Genomic DNA, 24,933 nt, shown 5'->3' on the forward strand with positions numbered 1-24,933 from the left:
ATATCCATTAGAAAATTCTATCCTAAGAACATGAGAAGTCTGAACGGATAAAGGATACCCTGCTGTCATATCCTTTCTGCAACTTGGCATATAAAGAGAGAGCAATGCCACCATGTGATTGATTAGGAAACATATGCTAGCCCAAAGAAAATGTACAGAACTTGACCTTAATCCTTCCCAACCTCACACTTGGGACACAGTCAAGATTTCTTAGTTGTTAATTGTTTCAGATTTCTTTTTTTAATATAAAAACCCTGTTGGCCTCACAGCATTTGAAACAAATAAACCCCCAAACCAAAAACAAATACTTTGGGTATTAAATTACATTGCAGAAGCACAGTAAAACTCTTTGAATGCGACTGATCCTAGGCAAGAAGAGTCAGTCCTGTAGAGAACTGGTTGCTGTATGGCCTTATTGCAGACCACTGTCAAGGTTGCAACCAAATAAGGGTGTCATGGTCACATTTGGAAAGAGAAGGCACAGCCAGAATTAAAGAAAATAAAAGGATGCAGCTAAGAACCTCTTCTTCCCATATACAAAAACGTTTTGTGTTCTGCCTTTAAACCATTAAGGCATCAATATTATGTAAAATGTAAACCCAACCTAAGGCCTATCAAATTCAGACTTGGACCCAGTTAGTAAAACAGGCTTATTCAGCATTTTCACGTAGGTTCTTCTGCCCAGCTTCCTCAGTGGGAATCTTGAATGCTGCATTTTGGAATAAAACCCAGCACAAAGCCCACAGTCACTTACATCAGTGGCTGTTCAGAAGTAAGGAGACAATGCCAAGATCCCTGTGCCACCAGCAAGAGGTTTTCTTTCACTGCAAAAGCTGTGGAAGTCTCATCAGTTCCCCTCTTGCATGAAAGTTAAAGCAAGGAGTGAATAAGCCCCAGGAACACTGTGGAGCTTTACCCAAAAAAAGAGGGGCACAAAGCTGATTTACAACATTTATGTCCCTATGCCAAGAGTCCAGCCCCAGTGCACGTCTCTCCAGCAGGCTCAGTTATCCACCTCTTCCTCTTCATTCTGTTCCTCTTCCTCCATTCGTTCATCATCATCATCATTCTCCTCCTCTCGGCTTTTGTCTTGTTCCTCAGAGTCTGCCTTCTTGTCTTTGTCTTTTCTTGCTTCTTTCTTTCCTTTTTGCTCTCGCCTGTAAACTAGCAAAGCAGAAACAAACAAAAATAAAGACAGCTGGCTGTATGCATGTTGATGGACACAGTAGGAACAATTCAGTGACCTAGTGCAGTGGTTCTCAACCCTTATAGAGACTCAAGGGCCCCCTCAGAATGTGTCAGCACTTATTTTTCCAGTCAAAAAAAAATGAGTGAAAGCTAACAGAGCAGATCTTCTGTTGCAACAGACTCAGTAAGTCACAAGGCCATAGCAGGTCAGAATGTTTGACACTATGGATTTCTAATTGAAATCTCTAGGTTTATTCTGTAAGTCACATGTAGATGTTTGCACACCTAACAGTACTAATATTGTACAGCCTCTTGCAGCACTCTTAAAAAGGGATCTCATAGCAATCCAGTTGAGAAAGAGCACTATCAATAGTGATTCTCATGATTTAGCAGCTCTCCAGGTTCTTCTGGCTGACATCAATTGGAGCAGTGAAGCTCCCAGTTGCAGTAACCCACCCTCTTATTTTAGCTGTGCCGGAAGACTCTAAAGGATGTGCAGGTCAGCAGAAAGTTTATGAAGATACTGAAGCTTACATGTAGCAGGAAGCACAAAAGACTACCTAGACAAAAGTGATGGGGGAAGGTTAGATGAGCCACAGAAGTGCCTCCTCAGCCAACAACAGTTATAAAATTACATCACACCAGTGCTAATGAACCACATTATCTGTCCCCATGCAAACTTCAACACAGGCTGTGGGGCAGAGATGAGAGACATGGCACAGGGAACAATATAGGGCAACCAACCTTCGAAATAAATAGAAGCTTATACTGCTAGTCCTTACACAATGTGAATTTAGAGAATGTTACCTTCCAGTGATTCTTTTAAAGGGGCTACAAATCGCTGAAACTCCATTTCCTCCATGGCTGAGAGAACGTCTCCAGCATTCAGTGTTTTTCTCTTTCCTTTCATTGCAAAGTTATTTGCACTAATTGAACAGAGATCAAACAGCAGAAATTGACTCCAGTTACCAGTAGTTTTAAGCATCACGGTCAACTCAAAACATTTCAGAGAGTAATAATTTTTGTCACCAGTTATAAGTGATGCTTATAATTGACCAGGAAATTAACTATAACAGATTAAAAACAAATGAACAACCAACCAAAATAAACAACCAACCAACCCCCCCTTTGTGTTTACACTCTGCATTTATGTTTGTAGCCAGTTTTTGTTTAGTTACATTCTTCTGCTGTTGTGGGTGTTTCATAGAAGTATAACAGGGAAAATTATTTGTTGGTATAACTGTAAAACTGAAAGAAATGGCAAGTTTCAAGGCAGGTGCACTTTTTAAAAATTTGCCTTTTAGAGACATTTGAATGTTAATAACTTTAGATTTAATCAAAGAGCATAGATGTACGAGAAGGCAAAACTGTCAGCTGTGGGACTCAGCTGCACATGGTCCTTATGGCTGGGAGCCTCCTCTGTTGAGGGGGCTCCCAGCTGCAGGAGCTGGCTTCTTGCTGATATAAGGGGAGCCCAAGACTGGGCTCTCTCTGCACCAAGGTAAAGGCATCACAGTAAGGTACAGTGTGATATATTGCGCAATTCCATAAACATGTCTCCTGCTATGCATGTGTACTTAGATCACAAGGCACCTTTACCTGCACATGGAGAGGGGTCCTAAGTAATCAAATAAACACTACATGACACACCCAGTAACTTCCTAGTCTGTTTAGAACAACATTCAGAAAGCAAGTCAAAAGACTATGATGGAATCACATAACAAAACTAAAAGGCACCCCTTCATTAAACAGATGTTTGATTAAAGGAAAAAAAAGGCTGGATACTTTTATGATCAATATCACCACTGTTATAGCTACTAAAGCAAACTTAAACTATCAGGTAAATCAACTGTTATGTCTGATGGTTAAAGATGATCACTGGCAAGTTTACTGTAATTCACCACTAATAGTCCATGCCCTCATGATTAAATACCACAGAAAGCATTTTACAGCAGCAAATATTGTCCACTGGTACAGAGGCAAAGTATTCTCCCAGAGGGGCAAATAAATCATCATTGGCACCATGGTGCTTAATCAAGAAACTATAATGAATCACAAAATTACATTACAGGTTAAGACTGCACAAAGCTTTAACAACCCTCATATATATTTATTACCAATGGGTATTTCATGAGTAGTGAAAATTCTGCTCCCCAAAGTGGGCTAGCTGCAGATCAACTAGTTGTTGTTGATCTGATCCAAGAGATGCTTACCATGATGTTGCATACAGCACAAACACACTTGCAGCTCGAGATATTGCACTTCGAGCTTCTTTAGAAATATTTACACCATCAGGAAGCTGAAAAGAAAGCAGCGTCATTTTATCAGAGGCAATGCAGTTCATACAGGTCAGGAAGCTGCAAGGAATGATTCAAGCTTTGCATAATTTCTGCCTGAAAAAACTGGTACAGCAGGGTGAGACTGAGGGAGAAAAAATTATTTGGGGGCACGCCTCCCCAGCAAGTAAGTCCCACATAGCCAGGGCCCCACTCAACTTACCCCTGCTCCTGTGGCACTATCCCTCGCTGCGGGGGCCTCGATAAACCCCCACCCCTTCCCTACCCCTGAGACTGACCTGCTGGGCTAGGGCGTGCACGTGCATACAGACGGGCACTCCCCGCCCAATCAACTTCAAGAGGCTCCAAAATCTACTGGTGGATCGAGACCCACTGGTTGGTGACCGCTGCTGTACAGCCACCAGTTCAGCCAAGCCATGTAAAGACTGCAAGGGGAGAAGTCACCAGCAAGGCTAAAAGCCAGTGTCTATTCTGGACACACCAAACCACTGAGTCCAAAAGCAGTCAGTTACTCTAACTTCTCAAATGTATAATCAGAAAGACCAAGAATTTAACCTCTTCTTCCAACAGTAGTCAATTTAACAGCTGTCACATTACTGCCGTCGAGGGGTAGTCCCAAACGTGCAGCATCCATTTATCAAGCGTCTCAATCCTGATGGTACTTACTGCTTCTTTAATAATCCGAGTGATGACAGCATTGGGCAAATTCAAGTCCTCTGGTCTTTCTGCCATCTTGGGACTTCTGGAACTAAAACAAGCGTTATGAAATCACCAGATGCTTTGCTCTCCCATGCAGCTCTGCTTATAAAACACTTGGTCCCATGACAGATATCACCCTAAGACATCCTTGCCTCTCCTATTCCACGCTCGTCTCATCCACGCAGCAGATCTAGCAAGTCTACAGCAGGGATTTCCTACCACAACCCCCCGTGGTGCCTCGAGATCCTGACAAGGGTGCCACGGGGGCCACGCGGTTAGACGCGCCCGCACCACTCGCAGGGTAAACCCTGAAGCATCAGGCAGGCACCCGCGCCTCCAGCCTGTTGCAACGAGACGGTGGCTCTAGCGTTTCCCGGAAGGTGAAAGCCGAGGGAAGGGGAAGAGGCGGCGTTTTCCGAGGGGGCCTCGAGTCCAGAGAAGGCGACACCCACTCACCGCGCGCAGAGGCCCGTCCAACCGAACCGCGCGCCAGCCCTGACCCCTGACCCCTCACCCACAACCCCTCCCAGCACGCACCGCGCCGCCCGCCCGCCTGCCAGCGTAGTCGGCCTCTCCTTTCCCACCGTGCACCGCGACTGCCCCTCCTCCTGCGCGTGGGTGGTTGCTTGGTTACCCGCGCGGGCGCGGCCTGGGCCTGGTTGCAGCGGCCCCGCGGGGAGGTGAGAGCGGGGGCCCCGCGGCCAAGTGTGGGGACCCAGGGGCGGGCAGCGATGGTCGTCGTTAGCCAGCGAGGGGCGGAGGTGGGCAGGGCTTGAGGGTAGTGGGCGGGGCTGGGTGGGGAGGCTCCACTTTGTGAGGATGGGGTGGGCGGGGCTTGAGGGCAGTGGGCGGAGCTGCGGTCTGGGGTGGGGGGCGGGTTCCTCCATATGAGGTTGATGGAGTTCGGCAGGTCCCTAGGGTCTGGGTGCTGCAGGATGATGCCTTCCTCCCCCTGCCCCATGGGCACTGTCTCCTGTGGGCAGGGAGTCCTGTAGCCACGTGCTGCCAGGTCACTGCTGTCCCCCATTGCTTGAGTGACCATGAAGATGGTGACGGCCGACGTGGACCAGTGGGATGAGACCATCTGCGACATGGCTGTTTGTCCGCACCCGCAGTGCTGGGACACCCTCCGCAGGGTGGAGCAGGGACAACCTCGCATTCGCGCCAGGGACTCAGACCCGCTCTGCAGAGCGTCTGTGGAAAGCGAAGGTAAAGCCCGAGGCAGCGGCACCACTGGCAGGACAAACACGTTCCTTGTGTTAGTGAATCCTGGTAAAAGTTTCCCGGGAGTTAGCAGATCGGGTTAAACTCCTTTCATAGTCATACCTTTAAAAGCAGAAAATGACCATTGTGTTGTCTAACCCAGTAGTGCTCAAACTAATGCTGCCACTGTGCCCCTGCTTTCAGATTTTGGACCCAGGGGAGTCCTGTGGTGTGGATTACATGGCTACAGGGGACCCATGGGGAAAAGCAGTTGGAGAAGAAGGGACAGTTACTTACTTTCTTACTGTAATTGTGATCCTTCATGATTATGTATGCATCTGAATCTGGTGTATGGCAGGTCCCAGCCACAGGGGCAGCTGTGATGGCCGTGCAGCCCCTGCCTGGTTCAGGCTCTAATGTAGCCCCTCCCCACCCCCCGCTCTATCACTTCCCCACTGCACCTTGTTCTAATCTGAGAGAGAATGTAAGGGTGCCAGTGGGCTTTAGAGTGAGCCTGAATCCATCCAAACCACCACTGGGTCCCCTAGTCATAGCTCTGCCCTCAAGCTAAATAGGCCCTCTCAGCCTGCCCTTGTCTCTGCAGGGCACTTGTAGCCTTAAGGCAGAGGTGGGCTGTTATTTTGGGCAGAGGGCTGCTTACTGAGTTTTGGCATGCCATCGGGGGCCACATGGCAGGCAGCCAGGAGCAGATAAATATTAATTTTCTACATTTTTTTAGGGGCCCCACAGGCCAGATAGAATGGCTGCATTTTGCCCCCCCTGCCTTAAGGGCTCATTGCGTGGCTCCCTCCTTCCCTGCACCACACTCCATGCCTTATGGGTGTTATTTTCAATTATGTCACCTGCTGTTCATGATACTTAGCTCCTCTGTATGCTCCACAGTGCTCTCAGCCCCTCTCTCTGGGCTCTTGGCCTTCTGGGCACCTGCACAGCCCTCCTCTGGGCTCCAGAACCCTCAGGTCCCGCATGTAGCCACTTCTGGGGTCTTGGACTTTGGTCTCCCATTGAGTCCCCTCTTGGGCCCTCAGAATCCCTGGTCCCACATGCAGCCTCTCTCTAGGTTGTTGAACCCTGGTCACAAGCTCAGCCTCCCCTTCCCCCCAGGCTTGTGGACCCCTAGTCCGGTTCACAGCCCCTCTCAGGCTCATGGGCCCTCTAGTCTGACTCTCACCCCTTCTCTGGGCCTGTGGACCCTTTGATCTGACTTTCAGCCAGTCCCTGGCTTCTGAGCCTCCTGTTTTCACACTCAGGCACTCTGTGTCTTTAAAGCTTCTTCAGTCTTGCTCTCAGTCCTGCTTTGTGCTCCTGGATTCTCTGACAACACTCCCCTCTCTGGGCCTTAGGCTCATGGATCTTCTGATCCCCACCTTCTAATCTTTTACACTTTCTGCTGGGCCCCACTCTCAGCCACTGCTGGGTTACTGGCACTTTAAGTAGGCCTTGAGCCTGCCCTTGTAGGGCTTAAAGCTAACCCACTGATTCAACTTAATAACAAGGATCTGCAGACACTCAAACATTCTCTGGGTTATAACATAAAACCAAGGCCATCTGCCCATATAACAAGCCTCTCTTTGCCTTGGGTACCTTTCCTTGTTCCCAGCACTTCAGAGTTGCTGCCTTTCAGTCTATTTGGGAGCTCTGTTGGTAAGACCTTCTCACTTCATGGCTCTTAAAACTAAACTGCCTCACTGGGTCAGGCCCAGGGCTTGTATAGCTCAAGCATGGCCTGCTGCTGGTCAGGTGAGTCCCTAATTAACCCCCTTCACCACCTGCAAGGTGCCTCTCAGGAACAGGCATACCCTGGTGCCCTGTTACACTATAGTCTACATACCTTTCATGCAGCTGTTGGTTAGAAGATCTTAGTTTCTTCTGTGCTCAGGGCATTGTGCCTTGAGTGGGATTAATATGTACAAGACATCTAAAAAAGGTCAGTAGCTGTAACGTTAAGTCCTTGTCTGTTTGGCTTGAACTTCCAGCCATTGACTTCTGCTATGCTGTTCTTTTCTAAACTGAAGAATCCTTTAGGACCCACGATTTTTTCCTCATAAAGGTACTTATCCCCCACAAGCAAGCCATCTCTCAGCCCTGGCAGGACCCAGAGTAGAGCATCAGGGGTACAGGGTCCTAGCCATCAGGAGCTCTATGGAGCTGGGCCAGCTCCCCCCTGCTCCCTGCTGCTGCAGCCCAGCCTGGCTCCACAGACTCCCGCCAGCCTGTGTCCTGCTCTGGGCCCTACCGGTGTTGGTCCTGGGACACTGGTCCCATGATGGTGACCAGGGGGTGGGGCACCTGTCAAGGGGTGGGACTACCCGTGCGGCCCTCAACATTTTGCTAAAACTGGGTAAGTGGCCCTCTGCCCAAAATAATTGCCTGCCCAGCTATAGTATCTAAAATGGACATTACATTGTTAAAGTCTATAATGATAAAGCTCATTAAGATCACATCCTCAGTGTAGACAGTATATTTGCTTTTATCTTTTTAGATGAATTACCAACACTGAAGATTATAAACTTGCCAAGCATTTGTTCTTCCCTAAATGTGACTAGATGTTCTACACGCAACAGAACAACCACTTTCTCTGCACTGGAGACCTTTTTCTCCTATGATTCTCTTCAGGGAACTTCAGTCCATGACTTATCTGAGCGAGATAGTTTAGTGAGGTGAATTGCTGTTAAGTTCCCATCTATGGCTGATACAGGTGGTATGCTCTGGATTAAATGTTTGCAGTGAGCTGATGGCAAATTTATGGCACACTTGTTTTTCTGAAAGAAGGTGACAGAAATACATTTAGAGGCAGCAGTTGCTCTGTGGTATACATCTGGGGTTCCACTTCTGGGTCTGGGAGCCTTCTCATTTGGCCTGCAGGGCTCCCCAGTGGTGTTCCCCTTTTGCCAAATTCCTGGATCTATAGGGAGCCCCATGGACTGGACAGTATGGCCATGCATGATGTGGGGTGGCATGGTGCTCCATGGTCTGATTCTAGCATACAAGGGCCTGATCCAGTGTGCTGGGATAGCACAGGGTCCCAGGGCCAAATTATGGGACACAGGGGCCTGATCTCAGTGTGCCAGGCTGGGCAGGGGTAGCACAGGACCCTAGGGCCCAGTCCCAGTGTGCGCGGGCCTGCTCCTTGCAGGGGGCCTGCTCCTGGACTAGTCAGAGACTAGGTGAGGGTGCAGGGGACCCCACGGCCTGATCCTAGTGTGCAGGATCATTTTCATCTTTTTCACTGAGCAGAGCAAACTTTTAGCACTTACAGCACCAGTTCTGCAAATAATTGCCCATATGCTTAACTTCACTCAGTGTGAGAGGCAAGGATTTTTTAAGGGTGATATCTTTTATTGAATCAACTATATAGTTGGGATGAAGTTAGACAAGTTTTGAGTGCAAGACATTCTTCCTCAGGTCACTGATCACAGGGAGCCAGGCACAGTAAAGACTCAAGTAAGTGTTCTCACTGATTTCAGTGTTAAGGACATGCATAAATGTTTGTTAGATCAGGGTCTAGGAAATGCAAGTAATAAAAATAAATAAATAAATAAATAGATTATTTTTACAATAGGCTGTATCATTATAATTAAATAGTCATTATTCCAGTCAGGACCAGGTCACATCATGGCTGGTACTATTCATAGTTATGAAAACTATAGTCCTTGTTGTGAAGCAGTTACAGTTTAAGTAGGCAAGATAGAAAGAAATAAAAAACAACAGGAGAGGAAGAGTCTGCAGGTGAGATATGCAAACCCCTGTGTTTAATCTGATATATAAACTAAAATTGTGTTTAGTGACCAAGAGTAAGCATGTGTAGACCTTGAACCTATAAATGTTTTAGTCTGTGCATAATTTGTCTCAGGATAAATACATTTGAATCAGTTCTATCCCCTTCCATCCTAAGAAACAATAACCTACTGCACCATAACTAGTTGTAGGTATGTTATGCGGCAAGTTACTGTTTGACGTAAACAGGGGGAGGAAAAATGGGCATAAACTGATCAGGGTAATGATGAATACGTCACCTTAGTTTGCAATGTGACAACAGAGGATGTGCTGTTAATAATAGGCACGTATCTGAGACATCTGGATCTGAAAAGCATGAGCCGTTACAGCATTTAATGAAGTGAGGTTCAGCTAACGAAAGCTTATGCTATATATCTGTTTTGAGGTGCAAGTCTACCTTGCTTTTCACTTGAATTCAGACTATTGTGGCTAATTATGTCTCTCCTCTACTTCTTGAGCCAAATGACCCATCTCTGTTAGCTCATTTCCAGTAAAACTCACACAGTTCTGGATGGGGCCCAGCCAACAGAAGGGCACAGAGCCACAGCATGTAAGCATGAGTTACAGCAGTAGGGGCATGTCACAAATTAGCCCCACGCTCTCCCTGGAGTGCCAGTCTGATCCTTTTGCCCTGTTCACTTTGCTGCTCTGCTTTCTGTTCCCTGAACAAGCTGCTGCTCTGCTTACTGCCTTATCAGCCCCTGTGCTGCCTGTACCCTCCCCAGTTTTCCATGTGCTATATATAGGCTGCTTGTGCCACCCATGTATTACAGGATAGGTTACAAGCATTGGTTATTTGTTAAGAGTATTTTTAGGGATTTTTTTTAGAAAATACCATAGAAATGTATCCTTGCCCATCTGTTTTTGTTGTTGTTGTTCTCTTGTGCTCCTGGTCAATTTATTTCTTCTTCTTTTTTAATTATAGAAAGACATAGTTTACTAACCTGTTTGGTATTCCTTTTTAAATTAGAGTTGGCACCCTGATGGTGGCACTCTCTCATTTTTAAATGGTTACCTTCTCACTTGTAGTGCAATGGCAATCCTAATTTTTCATGGTGTTCTCTCTTTAAACTGTTTGCCCCTTAGAGAGATAAATATCCAAGAAGAAAAGACAATAACAACTCCCAGGGGAGTCTGCCAGGGTCTGGATGCCCTCTGGAACCCTCTGCTCCTTAGCTCAGACCTCCTAAGCTTAGGTCATCTGTGACAAAGGCCTACAAATTCAGCATTTTAACCTCAAACTTTAGACCATTTGAACCACCCAGAGATTTTAGATCAGTCAAAAGTTCAGTATATCCCAGAGACCACATCATTGTAAGCTACTCTAACTATTTAGAGTATTCAGAATCTTCCTATAAGTCTACTGGTCAAATGAGATTTCCATGTGATTTAGTAGGATGCGCAGGGCATCTGCACTAGGACAGATAGCCAATGACGAGCTTTCCACTTTAGCACTTGTATCATACTTCAGAGAGAAAAAGCTCAATATTGTAGTACTTAAAGTTTTCTTTCATATTGGTAGTTTGTGTTGGTCTCCTCATGATTCTGACTTGCGTTTCTATTTCAGTTCAGAAAGACTTCATTTCCCAGGACTGAACTCAGCAACAGAGTCACACGTGATCCTGCACAGACAGATGAACCTCACCTACTCGAACAGAGTTGGAAAAGTGAGTGATTTAAAGTGGAAGCGGGAGACACAAGTAGATGCAAGTGTCTCCTCCTGAGAAAACTCAGAGCTAGCCTTTGGGCTCCTGGGAAATTGCTGTGGAAGGATGGTCTCTGCATAATATAATCTCTTGTGAGACGTTCTGTAGGATCATACATAATTAGCTGTTCATTTCTGTATCTCATCACTTGAAAGAAAACTGCAACACATTACTTGGCACTAGCCTTCCCTCTAAGCTGTGTGGTGTATGCAGCCATGCAGGCTCACTCATGCTGCATTGCCAGGCGTGCCTGTGCAGCTGCACACACTGCACAGCTTAGAGGGAACACTGCTTGGCACTTACAGGAGTGCAGTGACCCTCCTGCAGCATTCTGAGTGCCTTAGGACTTGTACCTTTGAAAGTGGTTAACTGTATCATGTTTGTACCTTAGCTTCAAGTGATCGATCTTGGTGAGCTAGCTGCTCCCACTCAGGCCAGTTGGCCCGATGGTGGAAATTTGATTGTCAAATGGATCCCAAATATACATCGAAAACCTCAGAGGCCTGTTGTACACACACAAACAGAGTAAGTTTCATAGTGATAAGTACAACTGTGGGAGGGTGGCTGGGTCTATCTCAGTCTCCCTTTGAACTTCCCTGCCACAACTTTGATTGAAAGAAAAAAAAAAAAAAAAAGTTCAGTGATACCCTTAGGGATGAGGAAACACCACAAACTACCCAGATGATGAACCCACACAGTGCTGATTTTATTCTTAGCAGGAGGTTACAAAGTTGCATTCACCTCTTTAATTACCTCATTAGCGAGGGAAACCAATGTAGCTGATAAGGTAACTCCGGAAGCCTGAGAGCGCCCCGGATGCGTTAGGGTATTTGGTTCAGGCTGCGTCTTTCCCGCTAATTAACTCATTAGCGGGGAGCGTTCCCTGCACCTCTGCAGGTCCCGAGCAAGGAGCTGCCTCCGTGGCTACCTCCCTTTGCCTAATAGTAGACCCAGCTCTGGTCTTAGCTGTCCAGTGGCGCGAACGACTCCGTGCTGCTTTTGCTGCCCATGTGCCGCCCTGAAGCCCTCTCCTTTGGGATTCTCCTCAGCATGAAGATCTCCCAGAGCCCCGGTTCTTCCCTGGGTTAACCATATTGACTGTGGGTCTCGAGTGAGTACCTCACCTCCTTACCAGCCAGCCATGGCATCCCAGGGTCTGCTGTTTTGGGCTTTTCTGGGTTGTGGATCGGGCTTCTCTGTCTCTCTTCTTCTCTTGCAGTCCTCCCTTCTTCCTCCTAGTGCCCAAAGGCAAAGTGTGCTCACTCGCCACTGGGCTTAGCTGTGGCGGGGTAATTATCCTGACCTTCCCCCGGTGAGTAATTCTCCTCACCTGTGCAAGGTGCTCTCTATAGCCACCCACTCCCATGACTACCTTAGTAATGGGGCTCCTGCCTGAGCCTGTGTTACAACAACGTACACTAGACCCTTTCTCCTAAGGTTATGAGTGACGAAAGGCTAGGTAGCTGAAGTCACATGAGTGCACCTATTTCCACAAATTGGCATCCAGGAGTCCCCTGAATACTGTGCACCATTGTGACTGCAGTGGCATTCTGCTTAGCCCAATGTGGAGCTTTGAGTCTCAGGGCTTTGCTGGACATCCCACTGTATTAGAGGTGGGATGGCTGGGTATTTCCCTTTCATAGTACAGAAGCTGCTTTTGGATACTTGTTTCCCAGGTGATCAAAATGTGTCATTTGAACCTGAAACCCATAGCTAGTGGCTGTCTGTAGCAATCCAGTGAAAACATAGTTTTGTAGCTCACTGCGGTCTTGGTTGTGAACCTGTAAATCTGAAGATGTTAGTCTGAAATGGGACAGAACAGTGTTTAATACTGTTATTTGTTCAGTTATTTACTCAGTTTAACACTAAGTATTTGATCCTAGTCGATGTTGAGTCAGATGGGATATTTAGAAACCTGCCTAAATCGTGGTTTCGCAGATTTAATAAAAACCACAAAATCCAGGGAAATCTGCGAAAAAAGAAACGTAATAAAAATGTTTTTATTAAGTCTTCGCCTCCTGGGTGGGCCTTGCAATCCACCTGGGAGGGGAAGGCACCAGCTGGTGGGGTAACGTGAAGGGGGCAGCAGACAAGATGATGGCTATCCCTCCTCCCCACTGAGGCCTCTCCACCAATCAGCACTGAGGTGTGGGGCTGAACAATGGACAGCCAGGAGTCAAGGTGCTGGTTGCCTCCTTGTCCCTCCTCTCCACCTCTTCCCCCAGGGCCTCTCTGCCAATCAGTGCTGAGAGGTGGGGCCACTCCACCAATCAGCCCCAAGGGGCAGGGTTGCTGTGAAATGCCTGTGAAATAGGCTTTTCATGCTGGGAGAAAACCGTGAAAATGGCTTTGTCTTGCCACATGTTAAGTAGGTCCCTATGGATATTTGAACATGGGGAATCAGAGCAGCAGAGAAGCCACCAAGTTCCGCATGCTGCATTTGAACCTGCTGTCTGGTTTTGCACGTTCACCTCAATTACTTCATTTCTTGTGTGTACCAAACTCTCTCACACTCTTGGCCTTGATCGTTTTCCTCAGTTATTTTTTTGGGAAAGAATCTCTTGCAATACTCAGATGTAGAAATCTAGTGCACAAGAACTGCAGTTTCTATTGCTACCTAATGTATTGGATACTGAGTACCATTAAATGTCAAGGCATTTGAAAATCTCAACCAAGCTTTCTAGCTGATAGATCAGTTTACACTGATCCCAGTTACGGAAGTTAGTGACGTTGTTAGTGTAAGAAGGTGATACTAGAGTTTGGCCCCTGGTCTTCAAGAGCCAACTTAAAGCAGGGTTGGTGCATTAATAAATGTGTTCACTGTACATTCATGTTCATGCTAAAATTCCAATGACTTATGACCAGCTCCACATTTGGGTGAGATACACTTGTGCAATGGGATGTTCAATGGTTTAAACGCTACAAAATAGTTGTCTGAGCCCATGCATGAGATGGATGAGTCATCTACATATTGGTGCAATTAAGAGAAAGGGTTGTTGTGGTTTAGACTCTAGGCTGAAATTCAATTGTGGTGCAGAGGGGGAAATGAAACAGATGGGCCATAATGATTAAGGGGTGTTGTGTCAACCTTTTGTTACAGAGGACAGCATGTCAGCTCTGAACAGAATGGCAAATAAATCAGGATTGACTGGAGGAAAGGATGCATAGTAGGGGTCTGCGAAGCGGGCCCTATTTGATTCGGATTTGGATTTGGCCTGAATCAGGGACAGTGATTTGATTAGTTGATTTGGATCAGTGTCCCTCATTCGATTTGGCCAAATCTGAAGATTCAGTGCTGATTTGGAGAATCAGAGAATTCAGACTTAGGCACAGCTTTAAATGTTTTTTCTACATACCTTGAGGTACCAGTATGGCTTGTGAGCACTGCGATGCTGGGGCAGATGGAGTGTCCAACGGAAGTGCTGAGGGGGGGGCCCCCCCGTGTGCTCGGTGGTGAACCTGGAAGTGGACCGGAAGTACTTTGGGTCCACTTCCAGGTCCGCTGGGGAATGCTTGTTACGTCTTTAAATGCAGGGCATGGGTAAGGAATCTGAGCTGGACCCCTTAGCTTGTTTTTTCTCCATTCCTTGAGATTTCCTTTGGGTGGAACTTACTCAGGTTCTGATCACTGTAGGTGTCCTTGATGAATCATACAAAATAGTATTTATTCCCAGACCTCTTGCTGACTTAGTAAGAGTTTGCAGTTCAAGCCCAGGCCCCTTCCTATAATTTTACTACTACTTCATCAAGCAGGTCTCTGATGCTTAGGCTGATGCCAGTTAACCCTTTCAGATACAATAAAATAAAACTAGCAAAAATGTGTTTCTCAAGGATGGGAGAGGGAAAATCTTATATGTCACTATTGAAGCCACAAGAATCACAGATTCCTCTCACCCTTCTGCATCATATTTCCTTTATCACTGGTGTCCTACCAGCTGACAGGGACCTTTGAAGCGTGAGGCATTGCTCTCATTCCCCACCTCCTGAGTGTTTTGTACTCCATGTGTAGCAGCCTGGAACTGCTGCTGAAGGACTGGGAATCAAATACTGGTTTCCTGTGAAGGTACTCGATAAAAACTGGGATTACTTTTCACTGTAACTGAAAGTTCAGACTTTTCATAAAATGTTATGCACAGAGTATGTGTACGGTTGCCATTAATTCAATTCCTGTGGATTTTTTCCCCTGTTTAGACTAAAACCTTTAAGAAGACTGTATGTTAAAAATTTTCCCTCTGGAAATCTTTCCTTGAAAGAAGTGCAAAGCAGAGGAAGAGGCTTTGACACTGTAAGCTTCGTCAGTATTTGCATAATGCCTCTGGACTATCTGTTTCCAGCCATTGCTGTACAGCATCTTAGAGATGGAAAGAAGACCACTGTGGAGTGGTACACAATTACCTCTGATTGGACATATTATTCACAGCTCATAGTTCCCCTATGTGGAAATAAAGGGCTGTGGAGGCTTGGCCCTCACTGTAAGAGAGGCATTGCTTTGTGTTGCTCCACAGCAAAACACTGAGGTGACTAAGCAGCAGCATTGCAACAGAATCCGCCCCCCAGCTGAAATCAAGACATGGGTGGGTGTAAGGTTAAAGTGCAGGATACTGCAGGATGCAAAATAATGCCTGAGGAGGAGAAACCCTCACCAATCCACTGTTCCTTCTCTACTTTAAGATGAAATGCCCATCTTTCTGATTATTTCCCCTTGGAAATATTTATCTGAAGAGAGAAGGCAGTAAGGGGCTCGGGCATTCCAGGCTTAAGGTCCTGAGGAAACATTTTTCTCCTGAGTTTGTATTTCATTGTAACTGCTCTGTTCTCCAGAAAAGAAAGAAGTCCAGGGAAACCCCTACAGGAAATCAGCCTTATCTCCCGAACCCCAAAAGTTGCCAAATAATGAACTGGTCATCTAAAAAAATGAAGCCAACCCCAAAATACAGAGGTGAAAGGTAAGCCTTTTCAATTAAATAACCCTTGTTTTGGTCTGTTCTCTGTACCAGAGTGCCACATGGGCTAGTGTGTTGTCTATTTCAAAGTGCTCGGGTGATGCGGCTCCTGTTCACTTTGGGAGTCAGGACCTGGGAGTCAAAAGTTCTAGAGAGAGTTCTTCTTCTGTCCTTTGGGCATTGTGGGCTGGTTAGATGTGAAAATGCGTGGGGAGGTTTGCAGGGACTTCTGCTAAAATAGGATCCTGGAAAGGCAGAAATGCTCAAGGGTAAGGAGTAGTTGGAGCAAAACAGTGGCACTTTTTCAGGCTTGTACCTCTGCCCAGCCCCAGGATCTCTTTGTTTTCCCTTGGGTTCCAGTCTAGAAGAGACCCAGCTAAGAAGGAGAAAGGACATAGTAAAGGTGTGTACAGAAGCTGTGTTTTCTGCCATTTTAAAGCATTTATTGTTGTGACTTTAACAGAAGTGCACAGCTTTACGGCATTTAAAAATGGGTCCAGTGCCTTAAATTAACCCTTGTTAAATGAGGTATTAAATTTGAAGCGCTGTATTTTATAGCAGTTCAGCAATCCACAGTTCTTGAAATAACTTCTGTACACTGGTCAAATTTCTGATCAGCGGAGAAGCCAACAGAAGCTGTGGCGTGCCTCATGCCTCTTAGCTTGGAAAATAGAGGGAGGCATAGATACCACCCCCCTCCCCCATGAAACACTGCACTTCTGTCATGCTTAAGAGCGTTATAACTTTATAGTGCTTGAAAAAGTGCTCTAAATTAGAGTACTGTAAAACATGCATAGATCATTTGTGTACACACCCTAAATCTGCTTGCAGGAGTGGAGGAGTTCTCAGTGCTGCATCAGAAGGAGCTTGTCAGTCCTTACCTTCTTTAAAGGGACATTTGTTGTTTACAACTCTGTGGCTTTACTGGAGTCCTGATGTATTGTCCCTTTGAGAAAAGTTGGGTGCATCTGTCCTGTCCTTGACACCTGATTTCTTGAAATGAGGCAATATTGATTCTTCCTCTTTGTGTTTGTTGTCTTTAGTTCTACAGAAGGGAAACCAAGAGCTCCTCAGATGAAACAGGGGAATGCTGTCCCCAGGCACCTGCAGACTGCTACAATAGTGCAGCTGCAAGATCGGAGCGCCCTGCTGTCAATGAACAGGACAGAGCCTGAGGCTAAGGAGAAGCATGTGAGTCATTTGCTTTTGCAGAAGATACCCAGTGGGTATGTCTACACAAGATTCTAAATGTGCAGTAGACTAATTCTACTGTGCATTAGTGCGCCATGGCAAAAGTTGTGCTAAGGTGCTAATGCACAGTAGAGTTAGTCTACTGTGCATTAGTGTCACTAAAAAAGTGTGTGCCAGTGCTACAGCACAGTAATGCCAGTTACTGTGCATTGAGTTAGTACCTGTTATTGCAGGTACTAAAATTAATGTACGGTAATTATGACGCATTAATACATGTGTAGATGTGTCCAGTATGTGTGAACTTGGTGACAGACTTGGTGTCCTGAGGAGGCAATTTGCCCCCCAGTCATGAGCTGTCATTGTAGCAATTTATCACAGAGGACTTTCTGCAAATGGGGAAATCTGTTGATAGTTCTGTTTTTCACAAAGGCAAAAGAAAGTGCTTCCAAGGCAGCATGAGTCCATGGTCTGTACAGGACATTTTCCTTTTGCAGTGGAGTCATGGGTTTCTTTACCCCAGTGGTCCCCAACCTTTTTAGGCTTGAGGTACTATGATAGGCTTGTGGTTGTGTTCCCCCCCCACCCCCGAAAATACCAGCTCTGAGTTTTCACTTGTTTTTTGAGTACAGAAAAATGCAAGACCTATTCTTCTGTTGCAAAGAACTTGGAGAGACCACAGCAGTTCTGAATGCTTTTGACACTATGGATTCCTATTTGAAATCTCTCAGCTTATGTGAATCATATTTGCACACCTAACAGTACTAATTTTGTGTGGCATCTCACGGCATCCTTGAAAGGATCTTAAAGTACCTGTGGATGCTGAGGCACCCTGGTTGAGAATCACTGCTTTAATGTCTTCCAGTCAGTCACAGTAGTGCTTAATCGAATGGTTCTCAATCCTTTTAGAGTCAAAGCACCTCCTCATTAGATTCAGGGTATCCTTGTTAGACTCAGGACATTCTTTGGAAAATGCCAGCTTTGTTTTGATTTTTTTTTTTTTTTAAGCGCAGAAAAATAATAGAGCAATTCTTCAGTTGCAAAGAGTTTAGCCCACAGGACGTCACAAGGTTTTTAACACTGTGGATTCCTATTTGAAATCTCTGAGTTTATCTGGTGAATTATGGTTGCTTGCAGACATAAAAAAACCCCCAAAACAATGCTTTACTTTAAACTTGGTGCACTTCCATGACGTGCTCAGCATATGCCCAGAAAAGGTGCTTTGATTTAACAGCTAATTAAATTAGTTTAACTAAAAGTGCCAAAAAGCTCCACTGCAGCACCTAATCTATATAGATGCTGCAGAGCTGGATTGAAGTAGTGCACTGCCTCTTCTGGTAAAGTGTGTGTTTGTTTGTTTGTTTTTTTAATGTCTGCAAGCTGCCCATGGTTTTTATATCTGACGGTGTTAACATTGTTTGGCACCCTGAAGCACCCTTGAAAGGATCTTAAGGCACCCCAGGGTGCCACGTTACTTTGGTTGAAAATCACTACCCTAGGGGATTTGCCAAAGCTAAGTGAGACGAGGTCAAGCTCATCCTCATATCTTTGTATTCTCTTTTCCTGCCCCCACATATTCTTGCTGACTTCAGCTTCCGTGTGGATGACCCACATGATCCCTTAACTGCACATTTCCTCTTCTTCATCAATACACATGATCTGGAGGCTTGATTCAACTCCCCTGCTTCTCAGAAGATCCATTCACCTGAGTTGGTCCAAGCCAAGCATCATTCCCTGTCTGATCTCTCTGAGTTCCCCCTTCATTAAAACCACCTCATCTCTTTTAACTAACATGGCTACCTCTTGGAGGTTGGGAATGGGGAAGAACACATGGTATATCAGTGAGATAAGCTGAGCTGCATTTGGGGTGTGTATGCAGAATGTATTATTAAAAATGCCATCTGAAGATACCAACTTAACTGTGATATTCTTGTTTTTGGTTTAGAACCCAGTAGTGGTGAAACACAAAGTCTTGGAAAGAATGAGAAACAAACTAAAGTTTGAAAATCTAAGAAAACCACTCGAGAATGAAACTGGACTAGGTACTAAAATGGAAGCTTCAGTTATGCCTTTAAATACGTCTGCATTTCCACACTACCACGTTTAGATTTCCTGAAAGTATACATTTTGCTGTAGGGAGTGGGCATTTGGGATAGTGATACTATATGATAACATGTTTTACCTCTTAGCTACCCATAAGAACTCTTAGCTTTAACATGTTCTTAATATAATATTTTTCTCTTGGAATTTCCCTGGGGTTTTTTTTAGTTAAAAATGTACACATGAGCACTAAGCAGAATCCCTGAAGAGTGACTTTAGCCTCTTTCTAAGGGGTACAGAATGTGCTCATATGTGTGTACTGATAACACTGCTGCAGCATGGGTGTAGAGGGATGCCTTCAGTTCCTCCTTTTCTCCCTGGGGTTGGCTAGCACACACGGGGATAGCAGGAGGGAAGACACCTATACTGGAGGAGTGTGGACACTGTCAGGGTCATTCTTTACCTGGTAACAAGCCCTTGTTGTTTTCTCTCTGGATTGTGGAGCATTTTCCTGACCTGAGAGTCCCAAAGTATATGCTGTTTGGATGATTTGACAGAAAGTCTAGCCTATCTGTTCTGTATCCTTAATGCAGACTGTATGGTCTTATGGCCCCTTTTACCTAAACTGGAACAGCAACCTAACCGCCAAGGATCAAGTGAGTTGCCATGCCAGTCTCTGGACTCCCACTCACCAGCAAACACAGAGGAGACTTCTGCAAACAAAACACTGTCACCCAAAACAGTAAGTGCTAGTCAGATGCATCAGGCTAGAGGGGTCAGACTCCCTTGCTCTGAATGGGATCCTAGCACTATGACTAGCAGTAAAGCTTTTATAGCAGCCCAAAAAGCAGGATCAGTTTAGGCTTTCTGTTGACCAGAAAGTAGGGAGTGTGCTGCAGAGCTACAACTTGTGCACTTTTGTCACAGCACTCAAGTGCTGCTGTTACAAAGGGAACTGACAGACGTGACAGGTTGTTGTACAATTGGCTACTGAAAGCACTCTACAGCTATGTACTGAAAGAAGCACATGGCTGCAGAGCACTTAAAAAATGCTTGATTGTGCAACAATTGAACCCTCGTTACATGTGGGTTCAGATGAAGGCACTCCAAAGGAGGGGAGTGAGTTCAGTGTTTGATTTGCCCAGCCAGTGCTGGGGGGTGGGGTGGGTGAATTGGAGCCCCCATGAGGTAGGGGGCTCCAATCCATCCGCCTCCATACTGCAGAGCAGGCTGGGGAAACCCCAGAATAGACCTCCCTCCCCTGCCTTGTCTTGCCTCGCCTGCCCTGCCCGAATCCTGAGACGGCATGAGCGCTGGGAGAGGGGAGGCAGGGCTAGAGGACGGATGTTGCAAACATGTAGCCTCTCTCCCTGGATTGGCTCCAAAGTGGAGCTTGATCACCCACCCTCCTGATCCAGTGGCAAATGTGTGTTGGGTCTGGAGGGTTGGTCTCACTCATGGTGCTTTCTGCAAAGCCCTATGAGTTAGACTGGGGAGCTGCACATCTGTCAGCTTCCAGAGAAAACCATCAGCATTCCAAACATTTTGTTAGATCCTCACTTTCATGCTGTCTGGGTTAGCATCTTTAGAGTACATTCATATTCTGTTTTCTGTGAGTTCTTAGGCATATCTTTATTGCTCTACCAGGTTAATTGTCAGGGTGACAAAGATTAACTGCCAAGCAGATTCTCTTGTTTCCCTCTGCAGAGGGTACTGGTATGAGGATGTTTTTTTTTTCTCTTCTGCAGCCAGTTTAGAAAAGCTCTGAACCCTCAAGGGTCAATACAACCCATTTGCAGCAAAGTCGACAGAGCAACTTCCTGTTGCTTCAACCTCCTTCAGTCCCAGAAATCAAAATATCCAAAAATAGGCCCACTGATAGCCAGTAGTCTCAGCTCTCTTTGTGACCTGATAATATCCATACCCTGCACAGAACAAGCCAGACTTCCCCATTGGCAAATGGTGACCAATGAGATTTCATTTGACTCAGCCCTTGCTTTCTTGCAAGCTCTGTAATTACATTATTTTAGAGATGCAAATTTGACTTTCCACTTGTTTGCCTGTAGTTAAAAGTTTAGCACAGTAGCTTGGCTGGATGGTGTCTGGCACTCTTTCACTGAAGGCCTACTACACACAAACTTCTAGTTATGAGGAGTTAGTTTATGCTATCCTAGATGAGCAGGAAAGCTTGAGGGAGGTACTGTGTGCAACACTGCGGTGAGAAAAGGAAGGCAAAGGATATAATGGGAGAAGATGGAAACTAACCCATTCTTTTTTTGATTAATTCAACCTGTAAGCTTCTTCTGGCTGACCTGGCTAGGGGTTAAGTGAGTGAAGAGCTGAAAGTATTCTTTTGCTGAAAGAAAGTCTGAAATGGCTCCAGAGGAATATCACTTTTATCTTCTATCTTTCTAAGATGTGTATAGTATTTGTGAACCTCTTTAGTCTGCAGAGAGGGAGTGCCATGAAGTGAAAAGCCTCACAGAACAGCTTATGGGACTTAGGAAGAGGAGATCTTCAGTGAAACCTGTGCAGTGCAAGAGCAGCACAAATCTAGTCCTTGGGGGTGAGTGTTGCTAATGTCTCTGCCATGGAATGTGTCTGGTTACTGTAAGGACAATGTATTCACATTATATGTCAACAGAAGGCACAGACAGGTGACAATTTTCACCCGGTCTGGCCCCTGAAAGTGCACCGCAGCCATGACCCAACAGAAGTGCACAGCTGTAAAGTGCTTTAAAAGAACCCAATCCCACAAAAATCTGAACCCTTATTGCATGAGGGTTCAGATGAAAATGTTTCAGAACAAAGTGGCTTCAGTATCTTGTGTGTGTGCTGCCTCCAAGACTCAGAGCTGTTTTCAGAATGTTTCTGGCTAGGGAACCCTTAGAATGAGTTCCCTTTCCTCACTCCCATTCTGAAAACAGCACCCCTCTGGGAGAGAGGAGATACCATTGCTAGAGGAAACAGGCTGCAAGCTCACAGCCAGCAGCTGGATTCCCTTTCCCCCTGGAATCACCAGAGAGCTTCTATTTGGTCTGGGGGATGTTGTGCCTCAGAACACTTCCTGCAAAGCATTATGAGTTACGATGGAGAGCTGCACTTCTGTCTGCACCCAGAGTGGAGCTGTGTATGGCAGGTGCTTCAAAACCAGTGTGCTTGGTCATACCAGTCACTAGGGCAGTGTGACATTACTCTGCCACACTCTGATTAGCTGGAAGTGAAGAAAGTTGTAGCTGGAATATGCATTGCCTCAACATCTCAAACTGTTGGTGTATCCAGTCTGGTATGTGCTTCTACAGATGTCCAATGCTGGATGCTCCAGAGGCAAATGAAGAGCAGAAATCCATGTAGGTTCTTAAAATGTGCTGAAACCTTGCATATATTTGCAAGCACATTCCAGAGAATGCAGTAAAACTTGAACCTCTCTCATGGGACCACAGAGATCACTGACACTTGAATTCAGAGATCACTTATGAGACCAAGCAAAAGAGGTGCAGAAGGGAGGTGGAGGGCATAAGGACTGCACTCGAAAAGCTTGGGGGAATCCCACAAGAGGTGAATTCATTTTGACCTATAAGATACTGAATGTTATTTGGCTATTTATAGAAATGTGTCATTTTAAAAATAAAATACTTGAAACACAAATATTAAAGTTGTTGAATACAGGGAAGGTTGAATGTAGGTGGCTTAGATACAGGAGGGACAACATTGGGACTTTTACTTTCAGTATAAAGTGGTCTGATACAAAGACAGTGGCACAGTATAAAAGCTGACAGGCATTATCATGGGATAATGGACTGGTCTAGGACATGGACCTTAACTCACAAGTACTGATTCACACAAAACCCCCATTGAATTCAGTGGTGTTTTGCCTGAATAGGAGTCTGCATTTTTTTCCCAGGGTGTTTTACTCTAGCTTTTATCCTCAAGTGACTTCTTATTTGTCCCTGTCAGCAGTAGAACAATGTTATGTTCCCTCTTTTTATTCTCTGCTCAGGTGTTGGAAAAAACGGGCATCTGCTAACTGAAAAAGCAAGCCAGCATGAAATGTACTGCAATCACCCAGCAATCAGGATGGAAGCGACGCAGGCTCTGTGCTCTCATCAGGGAGAGGGCGGAGAGCAAGCAGGAGGAACTGCTGTGCCACCTCATCCTCCACCCCCTTCCCCTTCTCCTCTCCTATCTAAGGACAATGAGGAGCCTTCTGGGGCAGAATCACCTGTCTGTATCAGAGGCAGCATCCAAGGGCTGGTCAGTGATGAAGGCAACCTTCCTGATTAACCTTTCATTGGACAAATGCTGAAGAAACTTGTTTCTACCCTGACTATAAACACTGTGTGGTATGACTTGTCCTGAGACACTTTGCTATCTACAGCTAAGGTGAAAAGACTCAGAATGAGGGTTAATGACGTGACTCCAGAAGCCTTGGAACGTACACAACAGGCTCAGTGCTTTGTTATTTATTATAAGTAAAGTTACAGCTTTCCACTGACCTGCCTGTGTGTTTGTCCAGTGCATAGTCCCTGGAAGGGGAGCCAATCTGTGGATGAGGGCACATTTGTTAGGGGGAGGAACAGGAGGAGTTTTTAATTTAGCTGATTGCAGAGCCCAAACATTCCAGTCCTGCTCATGAGGGCTGTTGAAGCAGTAACTTGATCAGAGCCTCAGCCTTGGTACCATTGCACTACACAGTATTGGGTTGTAGAAGCACCGTCTTTCTGCTGTGCTGTATGAGTATTAATGCTGATGCAATGGCTTCACTGTGGTTGGCATCTAACCATCAGCCCAGCAAGCCTGAGTCTCTGACATCACAGACACCTGACTTCCGGTATCACCCTAGCAAGCAAGAGGGGCTGGGATGGTGACCCTGGTGTTGCCTTGACATCAGACCTCGATGCTGTAGGTGCTGAGCTAATGACCTCACAGAGGCCTATGGCTTGTTATCAGCCCAGCAAGCTAGAACTGCTGCTGAGGCAGGCACTGGCTACCAGACCTGCCCAGGGAATGCCAGGAACTTCATGGGCATTTTGTACCTTGGCATCAGGGAGGCCAAGCTGATGAGGCAGGGACTGCAGGGAGGCCTGTGCTTAGCACTGTCACAGCAAGGTGAGGGTACTTAATCACTCTACAGGGGCTATAGCTTGATGCCAGGTTGGTAGTGAGAGCTGCTGAACTAGTGAAAAAATAAAGGCCCTGCCTTGGCACACATCCAGTAACTAAGGGTAAGGATTAAGTGAAAAAGTGTCCTGTCCCCCTAAAACTAGAGGAGAGGTCTCTTAGACCTGGGAGTGTTCCTTTCTCCCAGAGCTCCTCCTCCTTCATTAGCTGGTGATACAGAGACTTGTGAGGCAGGAGGCCAAATTGGGAGCAGCAGGAATTATCAGTATCAGGCTGAGGGACTTCAAGGCTTCATGCCTTTAAATAAAGCAGAAGCATTTAAGAAAGGGAGAGAGTCCCCAGCTGTTTCCTGGACAGCCTGTTTCTCTCCTGTTTTCCCTCCTCTCCAGAGAGACTGAGAGGAAAGAGGCAGAATCTAACACCTTCGACTCTCTCTCTACTTCAGGGGGGAAAAGGGAGGTTCTGCCACCAACTACCCCTTCCCCAGGTGGAAATCAGGGCTACAAAACAGTCCTGCCAGCATCTTCTTTCCCAGCTCCCCTAGCATGGGGGTACCTTGGAACAACTGCATATGCAGAGTAAGCATGTGTGCACACAAGCTGCCCATCCAGCTCCCTACCTTGAAGAGACATTCCCCTTTCAAGACCTGAATTCTCTCTACTTGTGCTGCTCTAACTGTCCAGACTGAATTCCCACATATGCAGCTCCAGGGGTCTTGCACTGAGCACTTGCCTTTGGGCTGGGCTAAAA

General features: G+C 46.0%; 2 protein-coding genes across 10 annotated transcripts; one reads left to right on the forward strand and one right to left on the reverse strand.

The window, feature by feature from the left end:
• Positions 1-235: 235 nt before the first annotated feature.
• On the reverse strand, positions 236-7,180 carry POLE3 (DNA polymerase epsilon 3, accessory subunit). Of its 7 annotated transcripts, none has more exons than XM_019540573.1 (5): positions 7,175-7,180; positions 4,152-4,224; positions 3,402-3,487; positions 1,996-2,114; positions 236-1,164 (listed from the first exon to the last, which is right to left on the reverse strand). In XM_019540573.1, exons 2-5 carry the CDS (start codon positions 4,215-4,217, stop codon positions 1,004-1,006), a joined length of 432 nt encoding a protein of 143 aa, XP_019396118.1. In that variant the 5' UTR covers positions 4,218-4,224; positions 7,175-7,180; the 3' UTR covers positions 236-1,003. The 7 variants fall into 7 exon arrangements, with proteins under 7 accessions (XP_019396118.1, XP_019396116.1, XP_019396115.1 ...); XM_019540571.1 differs by lacking the exon at positions 7,175-7,180 and adding an exon at positions 4,722-4,836 and having other exon boundaries at positions 4,152-4,233; XM_019540570.1 differs by lacking the exon at positions 7,175-7,180 and adding an exon at positions 4,519-4,704 and having other exon boundaries at positions 4,152-4,233.
• On the forward strand, positions 5,071-23,557 carry CUNH9orf43 (chromosome unknown C9orf43 homolog). 3 transcript variants are annotated; one of them, XM_019540564.1, is made up of 11 exons: positions 5,071-5,393; positions 7,891-8,068; positions 10,753-10,852; positions 11,283-11,416; positions 15,083-15,176; positions 15,713-15,837; positions 16,878-17,025; positions 18,968-19,064; positions 19,656-19,804; positions 21,508-21,628; positions 23,063-23,557. In XM_019540564.1, exons 1-11 carry the CDS (start codon positions 5,225-5,227, stop codon positions 23,344-23,346), a joined length of 1,599 nt encoding a protein of 532 aa, XP_019396109.1. In that variant the 5' UTR covers positions 5,071-5,224; the 3' UTR covers positions 23,347-23,557. The 3 variants fall into 3 exon arrangements, with proteins under 3 accessions (XP_019396109.1, XP_019396110.1, XP_019396111.1); XM_019540565.1 differs by lacking the exon at positions 21,508-21,628 and having other exon boundaries at positions 23,063-23,189; XM_019540566.1 differs by lacking the exons at positions 18,968-19,064; positions 21,508-21,628 and having other exon boundaries at positions 23,063-23,189.
• The last annotated feature ends 1,376 nt before the right edge of the window (positions 23,558-24,933 follow it).

Source organism: Crocodylus porosus, unplaced genomic scaffold (assembly GCF_001723895.1).
Source record: "Crocodylus porosus isolate Cpor-Errol unplaced genomic scaffold, CroPor_comp1, whole genome shotgun sequence".
In the NCBI taxonomy this organism is placed as follows: domain Eukaryota; kingdom Metazoa; phylum Chordata; order Crocodylia; family Crocodylidae; genus Crocodylus; species Crocodylus porosus.